This window comes from Colletotrichum graminicola (assembly GCF_000149035.1).
Source record: "Colletotrichum graminicola M1.001 genomic scaffold supercont1.23, whole genome shotgun sequence".
Taxonomy (NCBI): Eukaryota; Fungi; Ascomycota; class Sordariomycetes; order Glomerellales; family Glomerellaceae; genus Colletotrichum; species Colletotrichum graminicola.
Window position 1 is genome coordinate 330,740 of NW_007361027.1, and position 17,729 is coordinate 348,468.

Below are 17,729 nucleotides of genomic sequence, written 5' to 3' on the forward strand. Positions count from 1 at the left end.
CCCAATTCCTCACCACGTTACACCCGATTAGGCAGCTCATCTTGTACTGTTTTTCGATTAGAGCGTGATGGAGTGCCACACCATTACAGGAAGCCTCCGTGGTGAAACGTGCTTTTGCCTAGATGGGGGTTGATGAAGACACACAGTACGCATAACCTAGGATGACAGGATGAGTCAATTCTTTGTGGATAGCACCAACATGCAGAAACGGGGTTCCTTTTAGGATGGTGATGCCAGTCAACCTCGCATGTTGTGCAAAGCAACAGCCATTCAGAAGTGGGAAGTGCCGCCGGTGTATCGCATCGAGTGCCGCTGAATGCCAGGAACACTTGCTACGGCTGGGTCCGACCGCATCGTATTGTTCCGACAACATCGTATTCTCCGACAGTAGCTTGGTATCCCGGCGGGCTTATGTATACACATGGATTTGTGGGTAGGGGGAGAACCGGTCTCCAAAAACTTTGCTTATACGTCGACAAAAACCTTGTTGACTTAACATCGCATCTTATAGGCTGTATCGGCTGATCTCATCGAGATAGACGTAGTTCAGCCATGGCTCATGGCTGGGGTACAGATTCCCAGCTTTACGGTCCTAGTGTAAGTTGTTCTTCCATATGTACATGCCTTTTATGCACTTGAGATGGACGGGGCTTTGCTAAACGAGGTCTCTGCTTGCCGTGGAATATTTGACCGGGCGTGTGTACTCGCACCCGAAAACCACTTCCTTTGCAACGTTTTCGGACCATGACACGCACATGGAGCGCCCATAATAAAGAGAGAGGGCCTGCCATCAGGAATCGCCGCTTACAGCCACCAAAGATTTTGGGACTTTATTCACTAAAGTGTTAATAGGACTTCAGTGCGGGAAAATAGCTCGATTCCGGAATCAAGGTTTTTGCGATCTATTGGTGTGACGTTTTGACACCACCTAGCCTTATTTTATTGTCCCTCGTCTCGCGGATAGATTTCGAGAGCCATCGTATTTTCTACTTTACTTCGTAGAGGTCGATATTTATCTCATGATCAGAAGTCGTTGAATTAAGGCTGCTGTGATCTATTTTGAAAGCTCACCTGCATGACTTAAACCCATGTAAGGTTTTCAGGTTCAAGTTACTCCAGAAATCTGGTACTAGGCCACCATCTCGTCGCCCTACCATGTGCCTCTGGAAATACCCATGAACTTCTCAGCAATGTCTGTGATTTCGCTTCTATTAGATAGTGCTCGCGATGTTGTCGCGAATTGTCACCGCGCCGATAACACCCTTCGCCGCCTGATGGCTAAGACACGGACAAATTTGTACCACACTTGTATCAATTGACCTTCAAATTGCTTTGAGTTCCAGGCTTTATTCCCTCAGAAAAGGCGATGCCAAAATCAACCTATGCTTCACACTCCGTGGCTCATGATTTCCCAAGCGTTCTGAGAAGCCCCTATCGCAGATCTCTGACGGAAACATCCACGAGCACACTTTAGTTGAAACTGTTGTAATCAGTACCTCGTCATGCCATGGGCATTGTTATTTTGGTATCACTTAGCTCTCAGCCGCTTTTCGAAGGCACTGTAGGCTTTCGGGGTACGGCTGAAATGGGAGTAGTCCAGCCACAAATCAAGCAACGTCCAGCCACCTTATTGGGGTTGGAAATTTCAGCCCTATCCTTTGGGCCACAAGGAAACCACTACAAAGGGATAAGATGTTCAGGTGTTGCCTCGCTGGAGGTATTTTGTTCTTTCATCCATATTCAGACTTCGCTCCCTTTCTGTCTCCTTCCTCGTTTCCAATCACATCAAAAAAACACATCATTGAACGTGATTCGGTAACATGGCTCGAGGACACATCCGCCATGCCAATTTCGGGTTTCGAAGCCCATTCCAGCTCTGGAATCTGTCTGCTTGCTCCTTAATATTCTCCCCTCTCATGTCGATTGCAAAAACAACAGGCGGTGCCCTCGCACCGGTAACCCTTCACTCCGAAGTAGCGTACTCCACAGCAAGGGGGTGTGCAGCTAACTGCCTTGTACACAACGGTATATGGCAGTGTGGTGTTAACGCCGGATACCAAGATCTGGGAGTGGCTCTTCAATGTGGCTGCCAGTCAATTAATGGCTGCTATTGCAACACGGCCCTTGGTAGCTCGGCAACTTCCTACATCTCCTCATGCGTCAGCAAGGGGTGCAGCAAAGTCAATGACTGGTCAGTCGATCTGACGAGCATGCTCAACCTGTACGACTCGTACTGTGCAACCGCAAATGTAGCAGTGGTTGAAGCGCAGGCGACAACAACGGTTGGCGGATTAGCCTCTTCTCCGACAGTGGAAAACGCTGCAAAATCGTCGGATGTCGGAACGCCAACACAGACTTTAGGCTCTATTGTAAGCGGAACGACTTCCGCCAATACCCTGCAGACATCGGCGGCAGGAGACACTGGGTTGAACAAATCGGATATAGTAGCATTGGCTGCAAGCTTGGGTGTCGGAATACCAAGCCTGTTGATCGCAGCTTTGACTCTCTACTTTCAGATTAGAAAGAAACGCAGAGATGCCGCTATATCGCAAACTCCTGCCGAGATGGCAGCACAACAAAATGCATACGGCGTGAATACATTTGGGAGCACACCATCTTATCTCCCTTGCTCGACAGGTTCAAAGGGTTGGTGATATCCTCAGCTGGAATAGAAGATTACTTCCTGCCTGCCTGCCTGAAGGCAACGGGTTCGTGCATTCATCCGGGCAACACAGAAGAGGCCGTGATAATAGATTGTTTCTGACTTCTTATTTCCTTATCAACCGCGGGAAGTCTAATAAGGGCGTGAGTATGTATTAATATCATAAACCAAGAAATGGGGCACCGGATGTTTTATGCAAGATGATAAAGACGAAGTCTGGGTACCAACTCATCAATGTTGTTATGACAAGGGCGAATGGGGTAGAAACAAAGCTTAACTTACCAGTCTATTTGGACACTGTCTCCTTTCGTTAGTTCTGCAACTGACATTAGGGTTGGCCCACCACGTCCCAATCGATCTAGGCAGTCAAGTGCAAATAGGCGCGCATCAGGAGGCGTTGAGGAAATCTCGGCGATCACCGACAACGGCCAGATAAGGCACCTTGCTGAAACAGAGAACCGATCCTCGGAAAACTCGAGATACTCGCCGCAGCTACCAAGTACTTCGACAACAAGACTTGACATTTTCCTGCTAGCGGACCGTTGAAGCCCTTCATAGTCCGTCTCGTCATCCGGCTCCGGCCCGCGGTCAAGCGCGAGTGATGATTGTATCCAGATAGCATCGTTGAGGAACATTCTAATGCTCCTGAGCGAGTTCCAGTACCGTAGAATCAGCAGTGAAGGGTAGCGGAAAGACATTCCTTTGTAGGATATAGGAGATCGCTCTCCTGGGCGCCTTGCCGTAAATCTCCATTCTTCTGGGACCTTCTCACCAAGTTTTGCTGTTGCCGCATCCAAGTCAAGAGCTTCATATAGAACCTCGCGCCTTTCAGAGTCTCTCAGACTGGCGATTCTCGATCTCAAAGTCGCAACACGATCAAGAATTGGAGTCATCTTGAGGAAAGGGTCATCGAGATCGAGGTGCGGCTTGGCATTTTCGTACACCTTCAAAAACCGTTGCGGAACAGGTGTCTTGGTGTATGCGCAGCTCGTGCGAATGTTGCCGCTGGAATGCACAAAAAGCTGCCGACCGAGAGGCGTATCAAACTGTCGAGTTCCACGTAGGCGGAGAAGCTCCACGGTGCCGAGCGTATGTTGGTTCCAGGTATCTAGAGATTGCTGCCCAGAGTAAACGATAGCCTCGAAAAGTCCTAGAAGTAGCACCGCTGCCAATGTGTTGTCCTCCACGGCGCGTTCTGGTGAGCTAAGAGCTTGATTTGTTTGAGACAGCGCTCTAGCATAATGCATTCTGGCCAACTTCATCATCTTTGGTTCCGATACCTTCAGTGATAAACTGGCGAAGGATGCTGCTAGTATTGACGCTGACATTGCGTCATTGTTCTGTAAGCCATAAGGACAGAGTCTGGGTAGATACTCAAAAGGAGAAGATGCTATGTACTCCCTCATGAAGTATGTGCGTGCTAGATCATCCATGGGCTGCGAGATGGTTTGGTAACGAGCCAGGCTGGATGCCGGAGATGGCTCGGCAGGCGGTGGTCTTGGAGAGACATCAGGGATGGCCAAGGTTCCAGCTGCCTGTGACGCTGCGACGGCCATTGTCGTTGACAATGTTGCTGGCGTCCTGCTTGAACTTGCATGTTGTTGCTCCTGTGAATTTGCAATGGCATGCAGTTTTGATTTTTGTTTTGTCTTAGCGGGCAAACGTCTCCTGGGTTTCCTATTTTGGACTTTGAACGCGGCGTTGGCGGTCTCGTCTCTGAAGTAGAATTCCGAAGGATCCCTGTAGCCGGGACAGGCTATGTGCTTGCGGAGGCATTGGGTGCACCCGGGCTGCAGTTGATCACACTGCAAAACAACAACAAGAAGAAGCGGTTAGCCTTGGCTGACATCTGAGAGGTAGAGCGGGTTGGGAGAGTTTGCGTCGGTCAAAGTCCGCCGCCGTAGGGCTAACGGGCTGGCAGACGGCACGAGCGAACCAGTAGGAAAAGGGACGGAATGGAGTACGAACCCTGAGTCTTCCCTCACGACAGGGGCCGCATGCCTCTGACGGACGGCCCAGAAAGACCATTGTCGGTTGTTGACAGGAACGCCAGATTCGAGTTGGGTGGTGGTGGGTGCTTACGGACGGGACGCGCTGCAGAATGCCCCTCGTGGCAAAGGCACTTCGGAGATATCACGAAACCGATGGGGATGAGGAGTCAGGCTCTACTGATCGTGACTGTGCTTGTGCGCCAGTCACCAGGGCAAACGCAACGTCGGATGCAGCCGGGAGCCCGCACAAAACCCTGGTATTATCGAAACAAGCTCCTCATTTGGTCTAGCCTACAATTTATGAACGACCCCGTCTGAGCCTCCATGTTCAAAGCCCCGCAGTTAATCCTGGTAGCGTGGGAACCTCACCAAACTGTTCGGCAGAAAATTCCCCAGCTCAGGGGTTATGCAAAATCAACTTGGCTTCGCTGGCGATGAAAAATCACTGTCGTTGGCTAGTGTTAGATTCAGCTGACATGCGAGGTACATGATCAGCCCATTTTTGATAACAACTGATACGGTTCCTGACCTTGGCATTTGGCATAAGACAGCGCCACTTTGCTTTAGTGTACCTTGAAGCGTCAGATGGAAGCGGGTGGCCCAAGCCGACCAACAACAACTCTCCCGATACAGGCAGACAAAGAGGACAAGGTGCTTAATTCCGTGCCCATTGCAACACATTACCACATTTATATTTCAATAGTTGGACGGACTTCATTTCACACCTATGGAATTCTCAAAATGCACCTTGCTCCTTCTGTGTCAATCGGGTGATAATTGATAAGAGCAGACCATGATCAGGTTGATTCTTTCCATGAAACAGTAGGTGGAAAATTAGACGCACTACGAAATAGCTGCAGTATTTTACTCAGCCATCCGCTTTGTTGTTACACAGCTAGCCTTCCAGCTTCTCTCGGCCCGTCGCAGATGTAAATTTGATCAACCCAACAGACCACCAACTTGTCTGCAAGACCAATGACAAAAAAGTACACATGCAGATTACAGAGCTTACTGTCTAGACCTTTAATACATGTGGTCTTGCAGCCCAGATTATATTAAAGGAAAATTCAGTCGAGAACTCTACTGTTACTGCGTGCGGGACATAACACTCATGACCTGTTCGGGTGTGCCTTGAGACTTCCAACAAGACATGTATGAATAGGCAACACGCAAGAACCTCCGCAAGTATCTGAATTAGTTTCATGATAGTCGTATAGAGTTGAGGCAGGGATACAGAGATTCCTGTGAAAACACCAATCAATCTCAATACCATTGTGTCGGTATCATTGATTACCGCTGCCCAAATCACAAGGTAGTATCACCGAGTTTGCTAAATGGCTTCTCTTGTGAGGGCCACGCTGCCAAGACAAGGATAACCGTTGTCTATTTACTTTGGGTGGTGATAGCTTCCTCCCCTCACCAAATGCTGATGCCTATTTTCGTCATTGGCAATGCTGTCGTTGTCACCTATGTCAAGCAATATGTGGCCCAGCTTATCATGATGAGGGAGAGAGACTACGAATGAAAGTGAGCTATCATAGATTAAATTTAGCCGAGAATCGATATAATACATGGGCCTTATCGATGCTTTAACATGTTGTTATAATTGGCTAACATTCCAGGAATTACTACGCATGTTGGTCCAACAACCATTGTTTTCCTTGCTGTCCAACAAGCAAATAGGCATCTCCTACCCATTCGGGAATGGTGTGTTTGTAGTTACTGGTCATCCCTGCCAGCAGGTTAGGCATCCGTTTGCTGCTAGAATATTTATATCAACCAAAGCACCATCCATCTTAGAAGCTTCTTGATACGCTCCTCCCTACACGTCCCTGTTACCTCTGATCATCAAACATCCTCACATCTGCCCAATCCGTGTTCTTCAATCACCTGGAAGATGGCCGCCGTATACACTGGACCGTCAGTTGCCGATATGCTTGCGAACCGCACACTCGCCAAAGAAATTATCGCACGCAATAGTGACCCCGAGCCTATCCTCGACGCAGACGAGCTGGCACTGTTGGAACAGTTTGTCAACGATCCCAATCGGGCCAACGCTATCCTTGAGTCAAAGGGTCTTGCGGCCGATCCAAAGAACTTAGGCAGCCTGGTAGCATATGTCATCTCCCTCCACGCCACCGACAGCCCCGCCCTAAGCGCTGAAGACATTAGCTCCTTGAAGGCTTGGTATGCGAACAACGCCGGAGAGGAGGCCTGAAATTTTACAAACATGCGAGAGCTCAAGATGTGGTGATAACTGACGGTGATGAACAGTAGCTACGGCTAAACTAGGAGGAGATGGGTTAAAGGACGCAGTACGCTGGTATGTTTGCTGGGTAGAAACTCGGGGGTGGGCAAAATATGCAACGGTTACGGTACACTGCTTTTCAGAATACCACTACATTAAGGCGACAGACGCTTCTGTCTACATTATCGGAAGAAGATTGTAGGCGTCTCAGTTACGGGTAATTTGTCGCGTGACGACATATAGCGACCGTTGAGTAGTCAAATATCCTACACAGTATGATGTATAACCCTGCCCCCACATCCCGTCTCGACGCCGGAGACCCAGGTTTACTAATCTTCTCCGTGACCATAGAAGTCGGCCCCGAAAGCACACCGTCCCCACGGCCGCGCCGACCTTCCTCATAGCTAAATATTAAGTCACCGATCCCGTGAAATGCTCCTTGGGTCATTCTGCAAATGTCCTCGTTACATCTGAGCTTACATCTCATCGAAATTTGGGCGTGAAGCCCGGAAACTTCGATACCCCGTTGAAAATTTCGGAACATGTGTTTCAACCCACAATCCAGACACCAAGAGAGAGATTCGGGAATCGGTATGTGTCATATACAGGAGGCGGATAGGTTATGCCTAGATCTGTTTCTAGTTTCTGGTGGAGGAAGCGGGTCGTCTGGAGGAGCACTTGAATCGCATTTTGGAGCTAGATCTCCAGCACTGACCCCGCTCCCCCTCCCCGCAAACCACTCGTTACTAGCCGGGCGTAAGTGCCGATAGAGTGGATATGTGGTGGTGGGGGAGGAGCCGGCCTTTCACCCTGGTTATATTGTGGTCTATCTAATGTGCGTGGTGATGAGGGCCAGTCAGACACTCAGTCACTGTGCACCAGCGTGCGATCCAGTGGGGGCACTTAAACCTCATCCAGCCTGTCGAGTGTTAATGTAGTATCTGCAGGGCTTACCAACCAATCAGGAAGCACAAGTATTGCTCTAACCTTCAACATGATGGGGGAGGTTCACTTGTAAGCGGCACTGCTGCCTACCTAGGTAGTGTAAGTTTGATGTACAGAGGCATGGTCTCGGCTAAGCTGACGTCTGCTGTAATCGTCGCCAACCGTACTCCCAACTCCAACTCGGTAATTCGGCTAAATACGCAGGCGAACCATGTACTTGCGGACGAGCAGGTACCGCGGCGATTCAGTGTGAAAAGGCCGCAAGAGGAAACGAGCGGCACCGAGAGAAACATGACAAAGTGGCATGCAGGATTGCTCGGAGAAAACACCGGAGTTATGGTGTGGTAATGACTCAATTCGTTGGCTTGGTAGAGGGGAAGGGCGCGTCTTCACATCGGGCCACTGAGCCGGTAGTTACCAGGTGCATTTGGGTTTGAGTACAAATACCGAGGCCGTGCCGCATTCGGAACAGCATGAGCCAAATGCAGACTACATAGTCACCAGTAAACTTTCAACATGCGTCTTTCTTGGATCCTCACAACGGCGCTCAGTGCATGTGCGGCCGTCTCGCAAGACACCCCGGAGCCCCAGACGCCCAAACTAACGTATCTATACACTCTTACCGCCCTACTTAACTCTTCGATTGAGATTGGAACGGGAATATACAGCGATCGCAAGGCGATACCTATCATAGGCGGGAGTTTCAGTGGCCCTCGGCTGAATGGTGAGCTATTAATATGATATCCCCTGTCTCTCATATTGGCTTGTCTCTAAGTGTCAACGACAGGCACTGTCCTCGACCTTGGTGCCGACTGGGGTCTGACGGACCAGAAAGGCGTATTTCATCCTGATACGCGGTATAACCTGAGGACGCATGATGGCGCAAACATCTACATCCAGACGAGTGGATCGAAACAACCGAACGGCAAGATCTACCTCAGACAGATATTTGAGACTGGCAGCGATGATTACTACTGGCTGAACAATGTTGTGTCGGTGGGGGTGTTGACTTCTGGGGTGGGCAGTGTCACTATTGAGGGGTGGACTATGGACCTGTGATGGTTATTTGACCATAAGAGGAAAGGATTGCACACTGCTTTTCGATCTACTAAGTCGTGTCGTTTCTTCCGCCGCCATTAAAATGAAAATGAAAAGAAAGACAAGGGTCAAAGTAAGGCCATTGCACTCAAAGCAATTCCCCAACTGCCACTGTGGCAATCCCATGACGAAAATCCGCCGAAATAGGCAGCTGTGATAGCATAATCAGTACTGAGTTCTTGTACAAAGGTGTTTCAACTCACAAGGTGCCAGCTATCGGGGAGTGAAGAATAGTTAGTTGGCATTACTCACTTGCGTGCGCCCAGGATACAGAAGTCACAACCGTCCTCGTTCGAACCATGACAGCTACGAGCACCATGCACCCTGTTCCTTCCACTATGACAGTCTTCAATGAAGACCCAAAATTGTATCTACATAGAAAGAAAAAACGCGGATGCTGCCATCCACCTCGCATCGATTACAAGTTCTGTCACATAGACTACTCGGCTCGGGGGGTATAAGAAAGCAGAGAGGAAACCAGGGCTCCGGGCGTAGGCTGAGCGAACGTACGTACCATTACACATGTTTGGTGTCTCTACTCTAAATTAATGTAATATGAAACTGACCCTGTTAACCTTTTCGCACAATAATAATCAATTGCCATCTGCAATAAGATGATCCGACTTAGTGGTCTCGGCCGTGATGCTTTCAACTTTACCAGAAACAATCGGTCTCTGTAAGCCCTTTTTTGCAAAATACTTCATCTTCCGTGTGTAGAAATGCGCAAACCTGCGTGTTCAATGATCAATGACGTATCCAGCAATAGGCCAACAGCCCAATCAGGTTACCCCAGCAGCCAGGGGCAAGTTGCCGGCAACATATTAATTGACAATTCTATTTAGTGTACACAGGTTAGGGTATCTCTCTCAAAAGATCATAGGTGCTGTTGGAGGAGTAGTCCGTTTGTGAACTGGTAGAGGGCTTCAAGAAGAATGGCCGGGATCCTCAGAGTTTAGCTGACGATGTTGTGAGGGGGCCCGTGTGTCAGGAGGTCACGTGACCTCCTGGGCCCCTCACCTTCTCCAGCCTCTGCCCATAGCCTTGTGAGGAGGCTTTCCTCCATCCATCACACACACCACCAGATATCACTAATACGGCAGTATTGCTTCACTTCGCTGTTGTGCCACCATCCACAGACGATGGGATTTCAACGCAACTGTATGGATAATTGCGTTCCCGCGTTATCATTGATAAGCCGAACTCGTTCCTTTCTCACGAGTATGTTCAGCGCAACAATCTGACACCTTTAGACCCATATATGTCAGCATAACTACTAGACAGCAACCCTGTTTAGGGTATGATCGGGAGAGAAATCGAGAATCGGTAATTAGAATCGGCGAGCCACATAATGCACAACTAGGCCAGGATTAGCAACCCTAGAACTGAATTAGTATAGTGGCCTCTGCATAAATCAGTTTGCCACTGGACGGATCTTTCCGCTAGACAATTATTAAAGCGCCTCTGTACCGCGCTATATTCGCCTAGCGCCACTGCTGCCATAGGTATAGCGCCTGTTGCATAAGGTAAGGCGTTAATTATCGCCAGCAATATCTCAAAACTGTTTTAAGCAGTTTTAGGGTTTTGAGTGGTTATTGAGGCGTTATATTTGGGCGCTGTGGCTTATATATAGTCACATGATCTATTACCTATCACCTACTGCCTATAGCCTATTGCTAACAAAGTCTATCGTCAACAAAGTCCATCGCCAGCAGAGCCCATCGCCAGCAGAGCCCATCGCCAGCAGAGCCCATCGCCAGCAGAGCCCATCGCCAGCAGCCTATCGCCAGCAGAGTAGGGGAAGGGCAAGGAGTAGAGGTAGGTAATACGATATCGCCGTTTGCGGTGGACCGGTGGTCACCATTAAGCCTCTAGACAGGTACATAAGCCCCCTGCCCGCCTCCCGCTCGTTAGTAAAGTCACCCCTAACCCAATTACGAAAAGTCAATACTTTCACCGATCATACCCTTAATTCAAGTGAGGACCACCTTACTTTAGGAAGATCTTGGAATATGAGTGGCGACGGCATGCAAGCAACGAGACCACAGAAAGTCCAGCAATTAAGGTCGCATGTCTCAACTTTGTAATTTGCCACTTACGATAGCTTCGGATCACCGCAAATCAGGCAGGCCCCTTACCGATTGATCAGCTTGCCAATGCCACGTATCTCGCTTGGTCCGAGATCAACGTTTCCTAACCTCGCCCCGTCGTGGACAGACTCCAAGACCAAGCTGCAAACTTCAAAGGTCTTTGACTGAAATTTCTGGCAAAGATAACGTTGATCTCTGTGGAAACACTATGTTGCGTAGCCTAGACCGCCCGTGGTGTCAGCTATGGCTGCAAGCGACCGGGGCGGTTCACTTTTGAGTCATCTGGCCAGCCACCAGACAGCTAGTGAGCGGAATTTGCCCACCAGCTGTCGAGAAGAGTAGCAAGTGCCATAAATGTATCTAGCGGAAGACTTTTTCTAACTCCATTCCCCTTTAATCTCGCACTAACCGGGTTTGTGCAACTCAGGGAGCTCATTCTGGCTGGGCCCTGCGCTATATGTTATTATGGTGTGCTCTATAAACGGGATTTCCGTGAGAATCAGAAGTCTTCATTGTCACAGCTCAAGCTAGGTAGTTTTGGGGCGCTATCATCAGCCTCTTGGTCGTTGATCATGGTAAACTTAGGCCTAGACAGTAACCGCGTTCGTCTGTTGATGTTGATTGTCCGCAACGAGGTTACAAGAAGATCGCAGGATTTGCCGAGAGTACTTGGGGTCATCACACGGAGTATAAAAGGGGCCGTGAGCTTCTCCCTTATTCGTCTTTGAATGTCGGCCTCTGGACGTATCACTCGTGCAAGTTCCTGGAAGAGCCGCCCTAAAACTCACAAAATGGTCTTTATTCACGCTATTGCAAGCCTAATCATGGCACTCGGTGTCGCAGCCTTCCCCGCGCCCGGCCCCCAACCCGAAGCTGCACCTATCCTGATCGCTGATTTTAAGCCCGACGTTCCGTCGATATCACTTGACCTTTCGCTTCTGGATTTCTCGATTGGGACCTCTCCGTCGATTTCCGCCACCCTGACTCCGGCAATACTTGACCTCCCATCGGCGTCTTCGACATCACTGGAAATTCTTCCCCTAGAGACAACCAGCATCCTGTCAACGTCGCCTCCCGCTCCTTCGCCAATCATTACCTGCGCAACCATTCGTTGCATAGCTCCCTACGTTTGTCGGGAACAAGAAGGCGTGCCTGGCTGCTATGAGAAAGATCCCTGCGGTAAAGTCTTTTGCCCGTATGGAACTACATGCTGCAACAGTCTCTGCAATATATGCGCCCCTCCCGGCACGGCGTGCATCCAGGGTTGCAAAGCCGACCCGGCTGAAGCTCAAGAATGAATTTTGCTGTAAATGGCCGCATGCGCTAGCACTAGTGAACCAAACAATATGGGGGAGGAAAAAAATATACGCAGTAGTGTTGGAGTGTGGAACAGGGGGGATAATCACAACCACGAAATGTTAGAGTTAAAAGTCAATTGTCTTGGGAGAACACTATTATTATTTTGTACTTGCGCGAACCTAGATACGTACCTGAGTTAAAGTTAGATGCCCCTGAGGCATGATCCTATCTATTAATTGCTCGACCTATGTAATGTCATCTATCTATACCTCGAACTGCCAAGCTGCGACGATCGCCCTCGTCCGAACCTGTCGGTGATTGCCGACTCCTGCCCCCCATCCCTCGCGCGTTGGAGACCATTAATAGGGCTATGTTAGCTTGAGTCGCTCTTTTTAGCGTTAACCCATTTTTGTGCAATTAAAGCCTGTGGAGATCATGGACTAATTACTTCCAAACACTGTAGGAAATTTTTGCCCGAGTCATGACATTTACTGCCTCCCTTCATCTTCGAAATCCCCCACGCTGCAATCATAAAAGGTTATTGTTGCCCGCTTGGTTCTCGGGTGTCTCTAAGTCCCAAAGTCGTCCGTTATTTACAACTTAACTCCGGCTTTGAAGAAAACAACCAGTCCAACTTGGGGGGGAAAAAGTCACTCTTTGCCAACAAATACTCAAAATGTTGTTCATTCGCCCATTTATCTTTCTTGCCGTCGCTATCGGCACCTCTGCCGCCCCGGCCCCGAACCCTCAAGCCGACACCACCCCCACAGAAGACCGATGCTCCGGCGTCACTTGCCCAGAAAATTCTTATTGCAAAGTCTTCGATTTCCACCTAGAGCACCCTGTCGGATGTCAAGCGAACGGTACCGTCGCGGCCGATGCAGAAACTTGCGGCAGTGTCATCTGCCCGACTGGAACAACATGTTGCAACTCACCATGCGGCGTTTGCACGGCGCCAGGAGTACCATGTCTGCAATGGGTCTGCTGAAGCACGAAGAGATAGTACCTTCATTTTGGGAATAACATCACTGTCAGGAGTTGGGTGTCATTCGGATCATGCATACAACAGGGTAGCATTGCGATACGGGTCCTTTTGGAAATTTTGGAAATAATGCTAGGAATCGATAATGAACCATCATGCACATGAATTCAGCACTATAAACTCCACCACATTCTTTCTTCATTGTCGAGTTGTCAGACACTGATCGCTAGTATTGATCTCGCTCTGCGATCAAAGCAGTTCAAGTCCGTCCCTGGTGGCCGGCGGGGGCAAGAAGGCGCTCGGTCATGGAACATCACATTTGAGCACCCAACACCGGGGATGGAAGTGGTTTCCCAAGAAAATTTAGCTCATGTACAAAGGACTGCTGGCCGTCCAGCCTTCAGTCTGCCACGCCTTGGTGTTGGAAGGTCTCACGAGCTAGAGCACACAGCAGATAGGGTCCTACGAATGAGTGAAGAAAAGCTTGTATTGTAAGAAGAAGAATCCTACGGGTGGAGGGCCCATATCCCTTAGGCTGCGAGGTGACCCCATTTCTGCCAAGGTGGACCCCCCTCCACAGCAGTACATAACAATACATAATGCTATAATACTATTTTATTAGGTGACACTACTAAGTTTAATATTATTATTGAATTAAAACTATAGTATTCTCTAATTTAGATACCTCTACTTATACTACTATTTATATAGAGGTCTAGCTAAAGATATTTAGTAGTAGATAGTAGGTATAGTAATAGAAGACCTACTAGGGCTACTTACACTGTAATGTACCTCTTTATAAAAGCAGAGAATCCTGGTACCTTTGATATAGGCAAATTAGTACATAAACAGAAGTACCTTCAGACTATTGGCTTGTCGGACTTAATGCTGTAAATGCATTGGCTCTACCCCGCCCTTGGCAGAAATGGCAGCCTAAGTGATAAAGGGGGCCCTCGAGCTCGTTCATGTGACATGGCGCGTGGTGTGGCTGACGGTATCCGCCACACAGACATGAGCCTCCTGTGATAGAAGGTGACGGGGAGCCCGAACTGTAACGTGAGCTATCCCTGCCTCCCCTGCCTCCCCTGTCTCCCTTAGAGTAGGTGTTCCCATTGATTGACAAACTTACAGGCCATATCCGACTTTCTTTTTAAGCGACGGTTCGTTCTCTGGCACCCTGGCTAGTGTATACCCTCACAGAGTCTATTACTCGGCCCGTTGATTTGATTATCTTTTGTGGAACCTAATTTTGCGACCTAGGGGCCTGTCTGTTGAGTATCCGGAAGTCAGTGAACGAAAGCCAAAGGAGAGTTCACAGCTTGGCATATTCAGCATGTTCTTGATTATGCCACTGAATCATTGCCCATCTCGTGGCTGTTATATGATGGCTGGCTGGCTTCACATAGCTATGAGGTTCAGGACTATTTATTCAGTGACAGTCCATCTTCGAAACTTAAGCAAATCTCTTCTCCGTAGTGCCGGTTCCACGTGGTTCAGTACTTTGGCCCTCCATGGACTCTCAATGCATCTGCTCAAGGCGTGCTTTGTACTACACTATGTAGGCGATACCCTCTGTGACAAGGTGCTTCCTTGTCTTGCTTTCCGAACACAATCGGCTGACTTGAGATCGGCATTCGGAGCATCGCCACAGTCGGCGTGCCAGTTCAGACGGTCAACCCCATCCTCATGAAACACGCATGTATGGACCCAGTGGAAGATCTTGTCGTATAACCAGCTATTTCCCCCAATGGCCATTATTCGAGTCACCAATTTGAGACACGGCCTTGCGTCAATTTCTTATCCTCTAACTTAAATTTTCAGCAAATGCATCGGTCTATTGTTGGTTATAATATGAATTGACAAACCGCACCTTATCCCATTGGAGGCTTCGTCGTTACTCCGGATTTTGGCCCACAATCCGAACTTCGGTCTACTCCTAATCGCCTAATTTTCTGGCCGGTACAAACTACGGGATAAATGTCTCGTGGACCTCGACTCATCACCCTCATTTGTTCTGGGCCAAACACACAGGGTTATAATGAATCATCACCATGAATGGTGAAGGTGACAACTTATCATATCAGCAAATTTCGTCAAGCTTTTCACATTGACCTTCATGGCACAGGTAATTAAGCAAAACATCTATCATTCAATTCCAAACACAACCCTATAGTAGACAGTACAAAGATATCTCATTTGCGGTACAGTCAGACCCAGAAAGACCAAAGGAGTGATGCAAACCTTGTTACTCCCCTTCTCACACAACCGTTTCAATCATCAGACATAACAAACTACCATATGAATTATCCTCCTCTCTACCTTAGCTTACATCCGTTCTCAACTGGGACCCGGCGGGAGCGAGTCGCTTAGAGCATGAAGGCACCAAGAGCGAAGGCACCAGCAACGATGGCACCAGCAGCTCCGAGAAGGCCGTGGCTGCCGGGGGCAACAAGGCCAGGGGCAGCGTTACCGGTCTCGCGGCCGCCGCCAACGATGGTGGAAGTGGCGATGGAGGGGAGTCCACCGTTGCCGGAGGTAAGGAAAGTGGTGGTGATTGTGGAGCGGTCGCTGGAACGAGTGCGGCTGGGCTCGGCGGTAGTCTGAGCGCCGCCCAAGGTGGTGGTCAGCTGCGAGCTGGCAGTCAGACGGGTGGCGAGGACGATGACGGTGTTGGCGACACTGGTGGAGGACGAGACGTAGCCGCTGGCGCTGGGGAGCTGGCAAACGCTCATGATGCTTTGGATACCTGGAAGGAACCGGTTAGATGAAGCTGTACCGAAGAGCACCCGACGTGACAAGAGAACTTACCCTCAAGGCTGCGCTGCTGGTCCTGGGGGACCTTGTCGATCATGCAGGCATTGCACTGGGGACCCAAGCTCTTCAGGTCGAATGAGCTGTTGGTGCAGACACACTGAGCGTCAAGCTGATCCTGAGTCTGGTCGCTGTTGTTGTTGCCCTGGCCAAGGTTGAAGTTGACAGTGCAGATGTTGCCAAGGTCACGGATAGGGCGGCAGATGGCAGAGCAGTCCTGAGGGATGTCGTTGTTGTTGATGCGAAGATCAGCGCGGACGACGACCGCAGCGGCGAGAGAAAGAGCAACGGCCTTGGCGTGCATTTTGGTGGTTGTTGAAGGTGAAGTTGTTGGAAAGACGGGTTAGTTGGAGCGAGTGTTGTAAGAAGCCGAGGCTGCGAAAGATGTAAGAGACGAAAAGGGCGAAAGACTAGCTGTCGAAGGCGAAGTGAAGCTGGATGAGTGTGATCTGATGAGAAAGGGAAACTTAGCCGAAGGGCCCGCGATAGGATATTTATGTCCTCGGGCACAGCCATCCATGCCTCTGTGAGCTCTCTTGTCTTTGCTGGCCGGATATCCGCTTCGGTATGCGAGTTTGCCCCCAAGGGTCGAAACATCCAACGCGCCATGCCCTGAAGAGAGTGGCACTAGGAGGGGGGCAGCAGAACCATCAACCACAAGGTGGGCTGTGGGTGGCATTGCCAAGCTGCATCCCAAAGACCCGAGCAGTCCAAGCCTCAGACCGGGAGAGACTGAGTGACGCTATCGGTATTCCTGACTTGTTAGATCAGACATTTTTACCTCAAGCGATGGGGAACTTGCCCGTTGTAGGCGCAGCACAGGAGCAGGACAGTCAAAGAGCCATGCAGCTGTAGAGCAACATCTGCCGAGGCATAACATCGTGAAACGTACTCTTTGCCTGTCACCAGTACCTGTCGCCTCTCTCCACGTGAACTGAACGGCGTCGACTAGTGCCTCTGCTCAAACCTTAGTTGCTAGTGCGCCTCCCCGGCACTCACTAAGCGAACGATTGGTATTTCTCTCGGGATTGTGGCTGCGAGAGAACATTATGCAGCAAAGCCAGATGCAAAGCACGAGTCGCTTAGAAGAGGCCCTTGGCAATTGCTAAATCCGATCGATCCTCCTGAGTGTCCATCCGCATTGGGTTGGGTTGGGGCGATGGGCGGCCGCTTGGTTCCTATTGCCAATGCCAGTTCGAGGCCCATGTTGAAGAAGATCCTGCTCCAAAACAAAGGGTTAAGATAATGGGGGGATAGGAAGGGTATCTCTTGGCAGCGGGAAGAGGTATGATCAAGGCTCAGGGTGATCGTAGCGAAGACTCATGCCACCCCCTGCACCAAGAGCACGCGTCAGCCACACGGGCGGGAGATGACGCCAAACATCTATTACGATCCAATCATGCTCACCCGTCATAACTAATCTATGTAGCTGGCCATTTATTTTGATGCAGGGGACACGGCGATGAACCTATGCCCTCAGCACTGCCCTGCCAGACGCAGAGCTGCGGGGGGCCAAAAGCTTGTCTGCTGGGTCTTCAAATCCAGTCTCGCGTCCTCCCAGATCCAGGCCAGGCCCTGGTATCTACTAGTCAATCGAATGTCGATC

The 17,729-nt window shown here is 49.7% G+C and overlaps 5 protein-coding genes across 5 annotated transcripts; 3 read left to right on the forward strand and 2 right to left on the reverse strand.

Moving 5' to 3' along the window:
• Positions 1–1,820: 1,820 nt before the first annotated feature.
• Positions 1,821–2,594, forward strand: GLRG_06267 (uncharacterized protein; the record flags this gene model as incomplete). Its single annotated transcript, XM_008096952.1, has 1 exon — positions 1,821–2,594. A coding segment is annotated over one exon (774 nt), but the record flags the coding sequence as incomplete, so codon positions are not given.
• A 346-nt stretch (positions 2,595–2,940) lies between these two features.
• Positions 2,941–4,218, reverse strand: GLRG_06268 (C6 zinc finger domain-containing protein; the record flags this gene model as incomplete). The annotated part of the gene is made up of 1 exon (XM_008096953.1): positions 2,941–4,218. One exon carries the CDS (start codon positions 4,216–4,218, stop codon positions 2,941–2,943), a length of 1,278 nt encoding a protein of 425 aa, XP_008095144.1.
• A 2,332-nt stretch (positions 4,219–6,550) lies between these two features.
• Positions 6,551–6,871, forward strand: GLRG_06269 (uncharacterized protein; the record flags this gene model as incomplete). Its single annotated transcript, XM_008096954.1, has 1 exon — positions 6,551–6,871. One exon carries the CDS (start codon positions 6,551–6,553, stop codon positions 6,869–6,871), a length of 321 nt encoding a protein of 106 aa, XP_008095145.1.
• A 1,491-nt stretch (positions 6,872–8,362) lies between these two features.
• GLRG_06270 (uncharacterized protein) lies at positions 8,363–8,905 on the forward strand (the record flags this gene model as incomplete). The annotated part of the gene is made up of 2 exons (XM_008096955.1): positions 8,363–8,570; positions 8,634–8,905. 2 exons carry the CDS (start codon positions 8,363–8,365, stop codon positions 8,903–8,905), a joined length of 480 nt encoding a protein of 159 aa, XP_008095146.1.
• Positions 8,906–15,678: 6,773 nt separating this feature from the next.
• GLRG_06271 (uncharacterized protein) lies at positions 15,679–16,427 on the reverse strand (the record flags this gene model as incomplete). Its single annotated transcript, XM_008096956.1, has 2 exons — positions 15,679–16,058; positions 16,121–16,427. The coding sequence occupies 2 exons, from the start codon at positions 16,425–16,427 to the stop codon at positions 15,679–15,681; spliced, it is 687 nt and encodes a 228-aa protein (XP_008095147.1).
• Positions 16,428–17,729: the final 1,302 nt, after the last annotated feature.